The sequence below is a fragment of the Bubalus kerabau genome, chromosome 16 (assembly GCF_029407905.1).
Source record: "Bubalus kerabau isolate K-KA32 ecotype Philippines breed swamp buffalo chromosome 16, PCC_UOA_SB_1v2, whole genome shotgun sequence".
Classification (NCBI taxonomy): Eukaryota; Metazoa; Chordata; class Mammalia; order Artiodactyla; family Bovidae; genus Bubalus; species Bubalus kerabau.
The window spans coordinates 32,885,127-32,902,212 of NC_073639.1; the positions used below are offsets into that span (position 1 = coordinate 32,885,127).

Sequence of the window (17,086 nt, forward strand, 5' to 3'; positions counted from 1 at the left end):
ATGCAAGAGACACAAGAGGCATGGGTTCAATCCCTGGGTGGGAAGATCCCCTGGGTAAGGAAATGGCAACCCACTCAAGTATTCTTGCCTGGGAAATCCCATGGACAGAGTAGCTTGGTGGGCTGCCTTCCATGGGATCACAAAGGAGTCAGACACGACTTAGCATCTAAACAACAACAAATATTTAAAACTATGGAGTAATTCCAATTCTGATTCCTTTCCTGTGGATTTTTGATAAGGCAGTTATCACTGTGTCTCTCTTCAACTCTTATAGAGTTTTCAAATTCCAGTTCATGAGTATTTGTTTTATTATCATCACAAATAGGTATTTTTCCCTAAAGAAGTCATAATAATACTTATGTTGCTTTTCAGTTTACAAAATGATTTTTCCAAACATGCCCTAGTTTGAAAATAACACACATGTAGTCTGAGCTGTAATACTTTTACCTCTGAGATCTAGAAATCATTTCTAATATAAGTATGTTTTTGAAGGCCGTTTCTTCATTTAAGTCAGTAAACTAAGCCATTAGGTTTTGTTTTCCACCTGAATAAGATCATTTTTATGGTACAGCTTTGAAGTTAGGGTTTTGGAGGGGGGGTTAGTTGTTACTGTTGCTGTTTGCATAGACCTTACAGATAATACTTTGTCTTTATTTGAAGCTCTAGCTATCAAGCTTTAAATCGGTCATCTGACATATTAACAGTTCCTCCCAACTTTATGTCACCTGCACATATGATGTTTAATTTGGTCATAGTAGATAATTAAAAGGTTTAAAACTTGTGGAGCAGTCAAACCATGAGACTCATAAAAAGAGGAAAAGGCATAATAATAACTGTGCCATGGTTTGTATTATAGGTTTTAAATAGGTTTGAATGCAGTTTTTCAATATGGGATAAGGTGTCTCTATCATACCTGTCTCCTGATGGATTGATTTCTAGAAATAATTTTGATGTTGTTCAGTCACTTAGTCATGTCTGCCGCTCAGTCATTACCCCATGGACAGCAGCACACCAGGCTTCCCTGTCCTTCACCATTTCCCCGTGCTTGCTCAAAATCAAGCTGTCCATTGAGTCAGTGATATCATCCAGCCATCTCAACCTCTGTCGTCCGCTTCTGCTCCTACCTTCAGTCTTTCCCATCATCAGGGTCTTTTCTAATGAGTCAGCTCTTTGCATCAGGTGGCCAAAGTATTGGAGCTTCAGCATCAGTCCTTCTAATGAATATTCAGAACTGATTTCGTTTAGGATTGACTGGTTTGATCTCCTTGCAGTCCAGGGGACTCTCAAGAGTCTTCTCCAACACCACAGTTCAAAAGCATTAATTTTTTGGCGTTCAGCCTTCTTTGTGGTCCAACTCTCACATCATACATGACTACTGGAAAAACCATGGCTTTGACTAGACAGACCTTTGTTGGCAAAGTGATGTCTCTGCTTTTTAATATGCTGTCTAAGTTTGTCGTAGCTTTTCTTCCAAGGAAAAAGCATCTTTTAATTTCGTGGCTGCAGTCACCATCTGCAGTGATTTTGGAGCCCCAAAAAATAAAGCCTCTCACTGTTTCCATTGTTTCCCCATCTCTTTGCCATGAAGTGATGGGACTAGATGCCATGATCTTCATATTTTGAACGTTGTCAGGCAGCTTTTTCACTCTCCTCTTTCACCTTCATCAAGAGGCTCTTTAGTTGCTCTTCACTTTCTACCATAAGAGTAGTGTTATCTGCATATCTGAGGTTATTGATATTTCTCCCAGCAATCTTGATTCCAGCTTCTGCTTCATCCAACCTGACATGTCACATGATGTACTCTGCATATAAGTTAAATAATCAGAGTACTCCTTTCCTAATTTTGACCCAGTCTGTTGTTCCATGTCCTGTTCTGTTTCTTGACCTGCATACTAGTTTTGCAGGAGGCAGGTAAGGTAGTCTGGTATTTCCATCTCTTTAAAGAATGTTCCACAGTTTGTTGTGATCCATACAGTCAAAGTCTTTAGACAATGAAGCAGAAGTAGAGTTTTTCTGGAATTCACTTGCTTTTTCTGTGATCCAGTGGATATTGCCAATTTGATCTCTGATTCCTCTGCCTTTTCTAAATCTAGCTTGAACATCTGGAAGGTCTTGGTTCACATAATGCTGAAGCCTGGCTTGGAGAATTTTGAACATTACTTTGCTAGCATGTGAAATGAGTGCAATTGTGCAGTAGTTTGAACTTTCCTTGGCATTGCTGTTCTTTGGGATTGGAATGAAAACTGACCTTTTCCAGTCCTGTGGCCACTGCTGAGTTTTCCAAATATGTTGGCATATTGAGTGCAGCACTTTGACAGCATCATCTTTTAGGATTTGCAGTAGCTCAGCTGCCATTCCATCACTTCCACGAGGTTTGTTTATAGTGATGCTTCCTAATGCCCACTTGACTTTGCACACAGAGATGTCTGGCTCTGGGTGACTGATCACAGCATCGTGGTTATCTGGTTCATTAAGATCTCTTTTGTAATGTTCTTCTGTGTATTCTTACCACCTCTTCATATCCTCTGCTTCTGTTAGGTCCATCCCATTTCTGTCCTTTATTGTGCCATCTTTGTATGAAATGTTCCCTTAGTATCTCTAATTTTCTTGAAGAGATCTTTAGTCTTTCCCATTCTGTTCTCTTCCTCTATTTCCATTGTTCAGTTAGGAATTCTGTATCTCTCCTTTCTGTTTTTAGAACTCTGCATTCAAGTGGATATATCTTTTCTTTTCTCCTTTGCCTTTTTGCTTTTCTTCTTTTCTCAATTATTTGTAAGGCCTCTTTAGACAGCCATTTTGCCTTTTGCATTTCTTTTTCTTAGAGATAGTTTTTATTACCACCTCCTGTACAATGAATGTCACAAACCTCCATCCATATTTCTTCAGGCACTCTATCAGATCTAATCCCTTGAGTCTATTTGTAGTCTATTTATATTTCCACTATATAATCATAAAGGATTTGATTTAGATCATACCTGAATGGCCTCATGGTTTTCCCTACTTTCTTCAATTTAGGTCTGAATTTGGCAATAAGGAGTTCATGATCTGAGCCACAGTCAGCTCCAGGTCTTGTTTTTGCTAACTTCTCCATCTTCGACCACAAAGAATGTAATCAGTCTGATTTCAATATTGACCATATGGTAATGTCAATTTGTAGAGTTATCTCTTGTGTTGTTGGAAGAGGGTGTTTGCTATGACCAGTGTATTTTCTTGGCAAAACTGTTAGCTTTTGTCCTGCTTCATTTTGTACTCCACAGCCAAACTTGCTTGTTACTCCCGGTATCTCATGACTTCCTACGTTTGCATTCCAGTCCCCTGTGATGAGAAGGACATCTTTTTTTGGTGTTAGTTCTAGAAGGTCTTGTAGTTCTTCATAGAACCATTCAACTTCAGCTCTTTGGCATTAGTGATTGAGGCATAGACTTGGATTACTGTGATATTGAATGGTTTGCCTTGGAAACAAATAGAGATCATTCTATTTTGAGATTGCACCCAGGTACTTCATTTTGGGCTCTTCTTTTGACTATGAGGACTACTCTGTTTCTTCTAAGGGATTCTTGCCTACGGTAGTAGATACAATGGTCATCTGAATTAAATTCGCCCATTCTGATCCATTTTAGTTCGCTGTTTCCTAAAATGTCAGTGTTCACTCTGCCATCTCCTGTTTGACCATTTCCAATTTACCTTGATTCATGGACCTAACACTCCAGGTTCCTATGGAATGTTGTTTTTTACAGCATTAGACTTTACTTTCACCACTAGACACATCCACAACTGGGCGTTGTTTCTGCTTTGGCTCCGCCTCTTCATTCCTTCTGGAGCTATTTCTCCAGTCTTCTTCAGCAGCCTATTGGTTCATCTTTCATTGGTTCATGAAAGAGTTCATCTTTCAGTGTCATATCTTTCTGCCTTTTCATACCGTTCATGGCTTTCTCAAGGCAAGAATGCTGAAGTAGTATGCCATTCCCTTCTCCAGTGGACCACTTTTTGTCAGAACTGTCCATCGTGATCCGTCCATCTTGGGTGACCTACATGGCCTGGCTCATAGTTTCATTAAGTTAGACAAGATTGTGATCCATGTGATCAGTTTGGTTAGTTTTCTGTGATTGTGGTTTTAATTCTGTCTGCCCTCTGATGGATGAGGATAAGAGACTTGAAATAATGATTTTACATAAAATAATTAGCCACGTTAGTTTCCATATTGTCAACTTATTTAATTTTGTAGTCATTAAACATTTGTTTATTTTTATTTCTTTGATATTGGTCTCATAGTACTTGTTGGAAGAAATACAAGTGATGTCATCTAGATTTAGGCATAATGATTTTAGACTTGATTTTAGTCTAATTTTAAATATGGGTTTTAAACACAATGTTATTTATGTACCCTTTCTTCCTGCTATAGGATCAGCTGACAAGTTTTCAGCAGCTGACCAAGCATCTTCATGTTACTAATGAGAACGTAGAATTGGTAAGTGAAAATATCCATTTAGTGCACTTATTACATAAATTAGAAATTGTCACTGTAAGTAGTTGTATTTTTGCTAAGGTAAATCAACAAGATAAAAAACTTGAAATTAAAATAGGTAGGCAGTACTCTTTTCTTTTTATCTATCTTTTCTTTTGCATTCAGTAGCATGACATGGGAGTTTACAGTAGGTTCTAGAGATATAAAACTAACATCTATCTGGAATATATTCTGATCTGAAAATGCTCTTAGGGTTCTTGGTAAGATCTGCTGAGAATAATCTAGACTGTGAGTGCCTCAAGAGTAGGGTTCATTCTTTATCCTTAGTATTTCTTCTAGAATATGGTAGTTCAGTTCAGTTCAGTCGCTCAGTCGTGTCCGACTCTTTGCCACCCCATGAATTGCAGCACGCCAGGCCTCCCTGTCCATCACCAACTCCCGGAGTTCACTCAGACTCACGTCCATCGAGTCAATGATGCCATCCAGCCATCTCATCCTCTGTTGTCCCCTTCTCCTCCTGCCCCTAATCCCTCCCAGCATCAGAGTCTTTTCCAATGAGTCAACTAGGTATCAACTAAGAATGGTGGAATTGCTAGACAAATGAGTAGCCCAAATGCTTAAAACCAGTAGGACACTGAGAACCACTTGTTAGTTGATTGACCACCCATCACCTGAATTGCTACACCTAAATTTCCCTTTAATTTTTCCCAAAAGAAATAGAATTAGCCTTCCCAGTTCTGCTCTTTAACCCCTACACACACACTTTTCTTTGTTGTTGTTGTTTTTTGTCTTACTTCTTGGAATTTTATTTTACCTGATTGTTGAGTAATAGGATTATGACATCTCAGGTAATTCCTCTCTTTCCTTTCTTCATTTTGCTTAGTTACCCTGCTAATCCTTGTTAGTTCCTAATGAAAATGTCTTTGTTTAAGAGTGGAGTTGTGCCATTAAAAGTAAGTTTATCCAATCAATTTTATTCTACTTTAAAAAATTTCTCCTTTAACCATGTAAAAATTACTAAATTTCTCCCTATTTATGTTAATATTGGAAATTTCTAATCACTTATTTTTAATAATGTGCTTCTTAGAGTTTTAAAATAGTACTAAAGGGCTCCAAAATAAAATGACTGATTTCCTTAATTAAGAAGTCTTGTTTCTACATGACATGAATAATTTAACCTAATGTCTCAATTGCTTATTCTTCCTTTCAGTATTTCCTAAAAGTGTGCTATTAACATAATCCTTTGGAATTTTATACCACAGTGCCCATATTTTATTTTATTCAACCCTATTCTGATGAAAGTCATAGAAAACTATGTAAATATTTACAGGACATAAAAAATTTCTAGTGAATGAGTGAAAGTCACTCAGTCACATCTGACTTTGCAACCCCATGGAATTCTCCAGGTCAGAATACTGGAGTGGGTAACCATTCCCTTCTCCTGGGGATCTTCCCAACCCAGGGATTGAACCCAGGTCTCCCACATTTCAGGCAGATTCTTTACCATCTGAGCCACCAGGGAAGCCCACGCCCCCCCCAAAAAGAAAAAAATTGTAAGGTGTTCATAATAACAGACCAAAACTAAGAATAATAAACTATGGATATAATAATAGAGATACAGAAATGAAAGTTGGATGAAGCACTTATGTTATAAGGAGCAAAGAAAAGACTATCCTGTGGTTAAAGAAAAATACTAAGAGAAATTTTTTAAGAGTTTGTCTTAATACATCATACATTAAGGTATAAAGAAGACTCTACGAAATGTAAATGTTATGTGATTGTAAAGATTTTGTAAATCTCAAGAGCATTCAGAGCATGGTCTGAGAAGCAAATTTGAGTCAAAATCAAATAATTTCCATTAAAAATTTTTCTGATTATATGAATAAACTTTTAAACGAATAGATTCCTATATATGTACAGAAAGTTGATGAGTATATAATAAATAAAATCTTTTACAACCAGTGTACTTTAGTAATAGGCAGAATGTAAAATGCCCTGAACTAAATGATACCTAAAAATATGTTTATATTTATTTATTATTACTATAGATACAATAAGAGTTTATGTTTCCTACAGATTGTCTTTACTGAAAGCATATTTTTCTTGAGATTTATTCATCTCTATAAAGTAACCCAAAAATATTTGTCAATTGCATACTAAGTTCCTTCCACTGTCATGGGTTCTCTAGTTAAAGAGAAATGTGCATCTGTTCACAGAGCCCCTGTCTAACTGGTAGAATAGGAATGACATTGGAAATAATTGGTGATTGAAAGGGAGACTTTCAGGGTCCTTTATGAATCTGCAAATTCTATATTATTGATATATTACATAATTTTATTTTTGATCACAAATATGTAACATCATAAAGCCATATTCAGATGCAATTGTTGAGCTCTTACTAGGCTTGCTAGCAGGTTATGTGTGATTGTTCCCTACGCTAGCTTCTTAAAATTCACAATTCTAATGTATACTTCCACTAATTACACTACATAATCTACCTTTAAAGTGCTCACATATAGTAAAAAAACACAAGCACTAGTTATGCCAGTTCAAAGACTATATGTTATAGTAAAACATTAATGGTACATTACAAACGTTATAAAGGAATTCAGAAACATGAATCCGTTTGGGCTGAGTCATTGAGATAGCTTCACAGGAGAATTTGAATTGACATTAAAGATCATCTAGTCCCTCAAATGATATAGGCATCCTTCTATTAAATGCTTTTCAGCTTAGATGATCCTCTAGTCACTGCTTTTAATATCCCTTCCTTGTAAGAGATTTTGTCATTTCCCCCAAAGAGCCTGTTCCTTTGAATGCTAATTATTAGAAAGCTAAAATCTTTTTACCATATTTCCTCCCACCGATGTATGATTTTTATCTTTTGGAATAACATAGAACAAAATCATTTCATTTTCAAGTCAGCCTTTCAGTTATATAATCATATGTCTTGCATAGCTTATGCCCTATGTCACATCCACTTTTCTGTTTTAACTTTTTAATTTACCTACCTCTCATTATTCTATCCTTTCTCTGTATGCCTTGATGGTCTCTTAAATTGTAGCCTGTGAATTAAATATTAAACTCTGTACTGTAGTTGTCTACTTCCCAAGGTAAAGGTGTAGTCCTCAGGCTCTCTTTCATGTCTTAATTAGGAATTCATTCATTCCTCAAAGGTGCAAGTACTTTGAATGTACTGAATCATGTGCAGGATGTTGGCAGTTCTGAGTGGAACTGGTCTTCAAAAATAGGCTCAAGTTGTAGCAAGGAATATTAAACTTTAAATACAGTACTTAAATGTGCTGCAGTGTGCATTATGAAAGTATATATAAAGTTTTATCAAAATGCAAAAAGGAAACAGTTTTGTCTTAAGAGTGAGTGGACCACATGGGGTATGCAGTGCTGAATGCTGGCAGAATGAGGATATCCCAAGTAGAGGGATATTACAAAAGTGTATTTAAAATATGAAGTCCATGAAATTGGGTAGAGTATGGAAAAAGCTCAGTGAAAACTGCTTCAGGGACTTTAGTTGGAGAGAAGTGTGAATGATCTGTTAAAATGGGAAGAGACTGAAAACAAGACTATCTGTTAGAAGGTAATAATAATTTATATGACGTTGCCTTTAAGGCATATAGCTAATGGTAATGATAAGGAGTTTGTATCATCATGGTAAAACCAGCACTTATGGAAGATAATTCCCTTAGAAAAAGAGTTTTTGTACACTTGGAAAGCTGTTTCATATCTTACTTTAGCATTAGCAGACCTTGAGGAAAGCGTCCCAACGTATATAATTTATTTGGGCAGTAATACCAGGAAAAACCAGTAGGGGAGTGGAGAAATAAGACTAGGAAGGAAGAACAAGGCAGCCAGTAAAGGATTTTTATTAGTTAAGCAAATTAACCCTGTGGTTGAACTCCGGGAGTTAGTGATGGACAGGGAGGCCTGGCGTGCTGCGATTCATGGGGTTGCAAAGAGTCGGACACGACTGAGCGACTGATCTGATCTGAACTGAAACTTAATCCCACAATGAACTCTAGAAGCCAGTTTATAAACAGGCTTAGAGTTATTCTACCATAGGGCAAGGGAATTTGGGATTTTTACCTGCCAGTTTCCTTCATTCATTGTTTTTGGGCTCTTAGAGAATTCATGTCCCCAGCTCTTTACAGGCTGGGGACATGAATTCTACACCACCTGTAGCTGTCTACATAGAAAAAGACTTCACAGAAAGACTTTGCTCTTTAGGTGAGCAAAGGAGGCTTAGAAGGCAGGAAAAAATCAGAAGGTGCAGAAATGTAAATACAAGTAGTGTGAAATAAAGCAGGTGTCTGCCGAAATAGGGAAGGCAAGGAAATAGGGCTAGGGCTATATTTTATCATTAAAAAAAATCTAATCATTATCGTGAGTTCATTTTTTTCACTTACATACCCTGTAGTTAGTCTGACATAGAGTTTTAAATGTTCTAACACTAAATGTTTCTATTTTTTTTTTCTTGTGGCAGACTAATCAACATTTTCTGAAAACAGTAACTGAACAAAGTGCGGAAATTGAGCAACTCCGAAAACAACTTAGGTATTGTCAAAAATAATTTTTGTTATAATAATTACTTTTCTTCAGTGGAAGTGATGATGTCATAGTTCTTTCCATGAGTGGGTTTTTTTCCCCCTCCCTTTTAAACTTCTGTCAGTTACTTCTCACGTGCATGGCCTTTTGAGTCTGAAGAGACTGAAATCAAGACTGTCAGTCAGGAGGCAACAATAATACATATATGTGAAAGGATGTCCCATGATGGCAAATGCAGTGCCTAGAGAAAAAAATCAGTCCTCTTAAAAATTTGTTTCTACACATATTTTTCTTTGAATTCCCTCATAAGCAGACCCGAAGAGTTTCAAAGCATGTACGTTATTTAGAGGTAATACCAGTGAACAGCAGTAGAGAAGTAGGGAAGTGAGACCGGGGAGGGGAGGAGAAGGCAGATAGTAAGGGGTTTTTAAAAATCACTCAGCTTAATACCATACATACATTATGACCCAGTGGTTCAATAGTCGTTGCATTAATAGACTTCAGAGGATTAACTCCAAATGACCAAAAATAAACCTTTTTTCACTTTTCATTCCCCTTAGTCATAATACTTAAAATTCAGAAGTACAGTCATATAAGGTTCTGTACTGTGATGCTGTCATATAGAAATATCTTTAAATTGTATATTTATATTTTATAAAAAATACATTGTTACTCTTTGTTAAATGAACCTTGCTATTTATTTTGTATTTTCCTACCACCTGCAAATACATTAATTGGGTTTTTTAAAGACCTACTTTACAAAGTTTTATATACCACTCTTTATATTTTTATTTTATTAACTTCATGAACTTTTAAAATTTAATTTAGTAAATTTACTTTCTTTCTCCCTAGACACTTTTACTTCTGGGCTTTTATTTAATTCTTATTTCTTTCAGTGTTAATGATTTTGCAATTTAAAATAGTAATGATTTATTTAATTGCAAGATCATCTTCCTCTTATTTTTGCAAAATGAAAGTTTTTTAAATTATAAAAGTAATGTAAGTCCATTATAAAAGCACTTTGGATAGTATGAAGACATCACATTGCAATAAAATTCTGACAGGAAGTTAATACAGACTCCATAGGTTAAGAGCACAGTGCCCAGTGTGACTACACTCAACTCAGACACCAGCCACAAGTTGAGGGGTCCCCAGGTCACTCAGACCTCTCTGATCAATTGAATGCAAATATGTTGGTGTTCCCCCTAAACCCCCAGGGTTGATAGTTCTCAAAAATGGCTCAGAGAACTCAGGAAAGCACCATACTGGTGATTAAAATTTTATTACAAAGGACATAAATCACAACCAGCCAAAAGAAGAGACTTTTCGGTGAGATCTAGAAAGATCCCAAAAGCAGAGCTTCGTGTTCTTTCCCAATAGAATCAGTGTGTTTTGCCCTCCTGGGACATCAGTGTGTTTACTAACCAGGAGTCTCACCTAAGCCTCAGTGTCCTAAGTTTTTACTGAGATTTTATTATGTGCATATGCTTTATATTGGGCTTTCCTGATGGCTCAGCAGGTGAAGAATCTGCCTGCAATCCAGGAGACACAGTTTGATCCCTGGGTCAGGAAGATCCCCTGGAGGAGGGCATGGCAACCCACTCCAGCATTCTTTCCTGGAGAATCACGTGGACACAGGAGCCTGGTGGGCTACAGTGCAAAGGGTCACAAAGAGTTGGACAGAACTGAGTGGCTAAGCATGCTTTATATTAAATGTAGACAAGCTTACATTACAATTAAGTGAAATTTATGATGACTGCATCAAAGAGCAAAATCCTATGTGAATCAGTTTCTGAATTTTAAGTGTTATGACTAATTGAATGAATCATTGATCACTTGATTGAACTTAATCTCCAGATCTCCTTCCCTCCCTGAGGGTCAGGAGGTCGGGCCTATATAACATGGCTCAAAGCCCCAGCTCTGTAGTTACATGGTTGGTCTTTCTAGTAGACCTCCTCCCATCCTAAAACTCTATAGGGGCCTACCATGAACCAGTTCATTAGCATAAACTCCGGGGTAGTCTCAAGTAAAGACATTGCCCTTACTTGGGAAGTTAAGGGTTTATATGCCCCATCCTAGAAGCTTAGACAAAGACCAAAGTTATTATGCAACTCAAGTGGAAAATAAAAATCTCATAATTCCATTATTTAGAGGTAACTATTATTATGCGAAGATTTGACTCATTGGAAAAGACTGATGCTGGGAGGGATTGGGGGCAGGAGGAGAAGGGGGCGACAGAGGATGAGATGGCTGGATGGCATCACTGACTCAATGGACGTGAGTCTCAGTGAACTCCAGGAGTTGGTGATGGACAGGGAGGCCTGGCGTGCTGCGATTCATGGGGTCGCAAAGAGTCGGACACGACTGAGCAACTGATCTGATCTGATCTGATTATCAACTTCTTAAATGTATAACTTAGGTTTGTGTATTTAAATATTTTAGTAAAAAAAAGGGGCGTGGTATACACACTAATAGCCTATTTTTTTAAACTTATAGATAATATGAATATCATATCAATATTATCAACCATAACATTGTATAGTATACTACTATGGATACGCTATATTTATTAGTTAAATTCTTAAATTCACTTTCTACTTTTACTCCTTTTTCATATTTAATAGAATATTTAGTAGCCTTTTTATAGGCTACCTATCCATCAGACATTACACTTAGAGCCATTTTAGAACAGTAAATACATATAGTTAGTGTTAGATATTGTTATTATTTATAGTGATTAAATAAAATTTTAATACTGCTAAAGAAATTAAGGTGAATCTTATCTAATTTAGGATGTTTAGAAGAAAGGCCAATTTGATTGAATCTTTTGTTATATACATTTTTTAAAACATGTTTTTAAAATTGTTACCTGTGGCGGATTCATTTTGATATTGGGCAAAACTAATACAATTATGTAAAGTTTAAAAACAAAATAAAATTAAAAAAAATAATAATAAAAAAATAATAAAATAAAATTGTTTTATCATAAAAATACTAGATACTAAAGCATAAACTGACAGAAACACAAGACGTGGTAGAGCAAATCCATAATGCTAGTAAAGATTTTAACACTGATATGATCTTTATCTGTTAAATATAAGTTAAATCTGATAAAAATTTAACTCATATAAAAGATGTGACTTATGTGATTAACAACTTGATCTAACACACCTCTCTAAAACATTGAATCCATTCTTTCAATAAATATTTAGCAAGCATCAGCTATGTACCAGACTCTATACATGGGATACATCAATGTACAATATAGCTAAAGACCTCTGTCTTTTTGGAACTTACATCTAGCAGGAGCAAGCAGACAATAAACACGATATCTTAGTATGTTAAGAGGCAATAAGTGCTAGAGAAGAACAAAGCAAAACAAAAAATCTCCCTTTAATAAATTTTGCTGGGGAACTACTTCTTAATCAAAATTTAAATGCAAGCCAAAAAGGTAAAAATTGATTTGTTTGAGTATGTTAAAATGTAAAACTTGCATTATAAAAATTAATATAAGTCAAATGAAGACATTTGCAAAGCGTGCAGCTGACACTGCATTAGTGTTGAGCACACATTGCCTAAGCATCAATAAAAATCCATACACTATTGGGCAAGGGATATGAACAAACATTTCTTTCTTTTTTTTTTTTTTTTTCCAAACATTTCAAAAAATATAGCAATCAGGAAAATGCAGATTAATACTGTGGAATATAACAACAAGGTAAAAGACAATTATAGTATGATACAATTCATATACATTTCAAATGTTTTAAACAACAATGCATAGATTATGGACATGTGTGTTTTAGTTATATATGACATATTCATATATGTAAAATAATTTTAAAGTATGTGTGTAATATATGTACATATGTGTGTGTATATATATACACACACGCATATATTGTGCATGTGTGTATGCATGTACTGTTATTAAAGAATAAAATAAAAACATGTCCAGAAATAGTATAGGGAAAAGGATAGTAAAATATGGTAATTGCATCCTGTGGAATACTGTCCATCATTTAGAAACATGTATTTACATGTAAAGATGTAGTAACAGAATCATAGGGTAGAGCTAGAAAACAAGGTTATGTTGAGAAAGTAAAAATATGGATCTATGGCACAAAAATACATACATGCATATAATAATATATATTTTACCAGTATATGTATATATCTAGGGATGTATCCAGAGAAGGCAATGGCACCCCACTACAGTACTCTTACCTGGAAAATCCCATGGATGGAGGAGCCTGGTAGACTGCAGTCCATGGGGTCACTAGAGTCGAACACGACTGAGCGACTTCACTTTCACTTTTCACTTTCATGCATTGGAGAAGGAAATGGCAACCCACTCCAGTATTCTTGCCTGGAGAATCCCAGGGACGGGGGAGCCTGGTGGGCTGCAGTCTGTGGGGTCGCACAGAGTCGGACACGACTGAAGAGACTTAGCAGCAGCAGCAGCAAGGATGTATCATATTTTAATGTGAACCTACAAAATGAAGGGGAATGAGAGATTGGGAATGAACAGGAATATAAAAATAAATAAGAGCAGATTTTTCACAGCTAATAGTCATGGGCAGATCATGGAGTCACAGAAAGAATAGTGTGATTAACTCAACTCTGCATTCAAGGTTCAGAAAAGAGTGGAAGAATAAAAGAATATGAGGTTTATGATATCAGTAGGATAAATCAGGGTGTGGAAATTATGGAAGAAAAATGAATAAGAAAATTGGTTCATAAAGACCTACTATAATATGATTGTTGTTATGTTAGTCGCTCAGTTGTGTCTCAGTCTTAGCGACCCCATGGACTGCAACCTGCCAGACTCCACTGTCCATGGAATTCTCCAGGCAAGAGTACTAGAGTGGGTAGCCATTCCTTTCTCCAAAGGATCTTCCCCACCCCGGGATTGAACCCGGGTTTCCTGCATTGCAGGCAGATTCTTTACCATCTGAGCCACCATATTGGGAAACCCAATATGATGATAATGCAAGACAGTTTCTGAGACTATGGTTCAGTTTGATATCTTCTATAAATTCAGGAAGTTGAGCTAAATGATTATTAAGATAACCTCTAGCCATAAAATTTCATGATTCTTCTAATGCCCTTTAGCCCAGTATCACCAAGTTCTGCCCATTTTCTCTATATAGAGTTTTTAGTTTAATTCTCTATATAGAGTCTTTAAAAAAAGACTGGGCTTTTGATACTGGGGAAGGACATTGGAAGAATCAAGAAATTTTATGGCTAAAGGTATCTTAATAATCATTTAGCTCAACTTCCTGAATTTATAGAAGAAACCAAACTGAACCAAAGACTCAGAAATTGTCTTCCGGGGTTGCACAACAAATTCATAGAGGAGCTAAATTAGAACTTGTATTTTGTAATTGCTACTCTAGTGCGTTTCTAAACCTGACTCGAACAGTATTCACAGCAGTAAGGAAGTCAAGAATGAAAGTTGATCATTAAAGAATGATGAGTGGATATATTGTTTTTTGACAACTATGTTATTTGGTTTTTGGGCATCTGAGTCTGAAGATTATAAATTGAGATTACAGATTAACAAAGCTAGTTTTGGTTTTCTAAAGCCTAAAACATCTTAAGTGTTTAACTGTCCATGAGCAACTTTGCCATAATATTTACTGACAATATTACATAGCTTAACACTAAGCAATTCAGAGTTGTATACATAAAACTATGCTTGCTTTTCCTGCCACAGGCTTGAAAGAACAGAAGGATAAGCAGATGCTTCTTTTAGGGAAAAGGATGTTGCTTTCAAGTTTGACAGATTCTGAATGATGGGCATATTGATATTACCAAAATTTAGGTTTTGAGATGCCCTGTATGTGTGTATCTGTGCCAAAAATAACTACATTAGAAGCTCTTTAAACACTAGCTTTGTATAAGTGTATACTTTTACTGAAAATTTACTAGTTTCAATTTGTTGTTTGATGTTAATAATACAAAAAAAAATGAGAATCATGTGAATTTATAATTAAATCTTTTATCATTTTTCTTTTCAAGAGTTTCTAGTGATACTCATCATAGCAGACAAAACTTGTCAGCCTAGTTTCAAAGAACCTTCATTCACCTGGTCTTTCCCAACCCTCCAGTTAGATACGATAGTCATTTTGCTGTTTCTCATGAAGAACTTTCCATTCCTTCCTTTTTGCATTTGATCTTTATTCTGTTTTGTAGAAAATTTGTAATTTTCTAAATCTGGTTTAAGTTTGCCTTGTCCAGGAATACTTCTCTCATTCATTCCAGCAGATTTTTTTTACTGTTCTTTTCTTGTGGATATACTGAGCATTTATTCCTTTTAACTGAGATTTTATGCTGTTTTTTTCTATAGGTGATTTTTTTGTCATATATATTTGTTTATAATGTATATCCAGCTGAGTCATGAAAATACTTACTTTTCAGGCCATGTGTGCTCAGATTTTATATCTTCCTTGTGAAGTCTTTGAAGGAAAGGACTTCATTTGTGTGTCTTTTGGGAACAACAGTATTATCTTTGTAAAAGTATGTAGTGTAAAAATTGACTCAAAAGCATTTGTGTAAGGGTTCATAGTATCTTTTCATTAGAGAGGCATTATCAGAGTATTTATTTAAAAAAAAACTTTAGCCATTAAGGAATGATCTCATTAGCAGGCATAGATAACTGTTTTCATATAAAGAATTTGTAACTTAGCAGTCTATTTTTATTTATTGAGGACTTACATACTACATATGTGCTCTCAATGTAGAAACAGTGTTTATTAAGTTTATGTATGATGTGAAAGCCTCTAAATTGTTGAAATTTGACCTATTTCATCTTATATACACTTTTGTGGCTTCCATAATCTCTAAAGATAAGAGTTTATTAAATTTTTGTAGCTCAGACGTCTCCTGGTTATCTCTACCAAGATAAGTCAGAGGTAATAAACTTAGCATGTTATTAATATCTCTTGAATCTTCTCTTTGTATTTATAAATGGCACCGTTCAGTTTCTGCTTCACAAAATTAGGAGGCATCCTAAATTCTTTTCTGTCCCAACTCTACCTTCTAAGTGTCTCTCAGATCCTTCACTTCTGCATCATTACGTTGTTATTGCCTTTGCTCAGTCCATCATCTCATCTGAGCTTCTGCAGTAACCTCCAGATTGGCTTACCTCTTCTCCATCTTCCTTTTTCATACTGTCATCAAAATGATCTTTCAGAAATAAAATCTGATCATGTCAGTCTCCTTCAGTGACTTCAAAATGCCTATGGGATATAATCGAAATTATTTAACATGACATGAAGTCTTCTGTGACCTGACCCCTGGCTACTTAACTCTATACCTTGTCTCTCTTCATCTCAGTTTCCTGAACTATTCCCAGTTACCCAAACAGGCTGTGCTATTTCATAAATCCCTCCCTGTGCTCAAATTGTTCAGGGTGCCTAAAATGCCTTTTCCTGATAAATGTCTTCTCAGCTTTCAAGGTTCAGAAGTGTCATATCTTCTAGAAATCACTTTCTGCATCTTATGGTTTCTTCCTCCCCAGGTACAACCAAATGTGCCTTCCTGTGTGCCTCAGCCATAAGCTGCACATTTATCTGTCACAGTATATTTGACACTTTAATGTACTTAATTCTTTACATGTTAATCGCTTTGCTAGTTTTTAAGCTCCTTAAAAGTATGGATCTTTGTGTAGCCCTTTTTACCTTACCATCATCTAAGACAGTGCTAGACATCTGGCAAGATGCTCAAAAGGAAAAAAAAAAAAAAATCAACTTTTTGAGTCGTTAAGTCAGTTAATTCATTAAATTGCATTTCACCAGAGGGGCAAAGCTAAACTCATTTATGTGGATTTTCTATTTGTGTATTTTGCCACCAATCTTTGGGGGCACAACTGTTTTCTTAGACTGTCATTATTTAGAAAACGACATTTATATTCCTCAGCCATGCAGTAACATGTGTCCGCTTAGTAGTCCTGTAGGAAGACAACTTGTGCCGTCGTGTTTTGTGATGCCCAGTTGTGGATCATAATTTTGTCCACTGTATCCTGCCATATCCTGTCACTTAGTGGATTACTGCAGT

The 17,086-nt window shown here is 35.9% G+C and overlaps 1 protein-coding gene across 5 annotated transcripts in view; it reads left to right on the forward strand.

Moving 5' to 3' along the window:
- SCLT1 (sodium channel and clathrin linker 1) overlaps positions 1-17,086 on the forward strand; it is a 235,649-nt gene that overhangs the window by 94,775 nt on the left and 123,788 nt on the right. For all 5 annotated transcript variants that reach the window (XM_055550266.1, XM_055550267.1, XM_055550269.1 and 2 more), the window contains 2 exons: positions 4,403-4,468; positions 8,964-9,034. In XM_055550266.1, the coding sequence (XP_055406241.1) occupies positions 4,403-4,468; positions 8,964-9,034 (137 nt within the window). The remainder of the gene's footprint in view (positions 1-4,402; positions 4,469-8,963; positions 9,035-17,086) is intronic.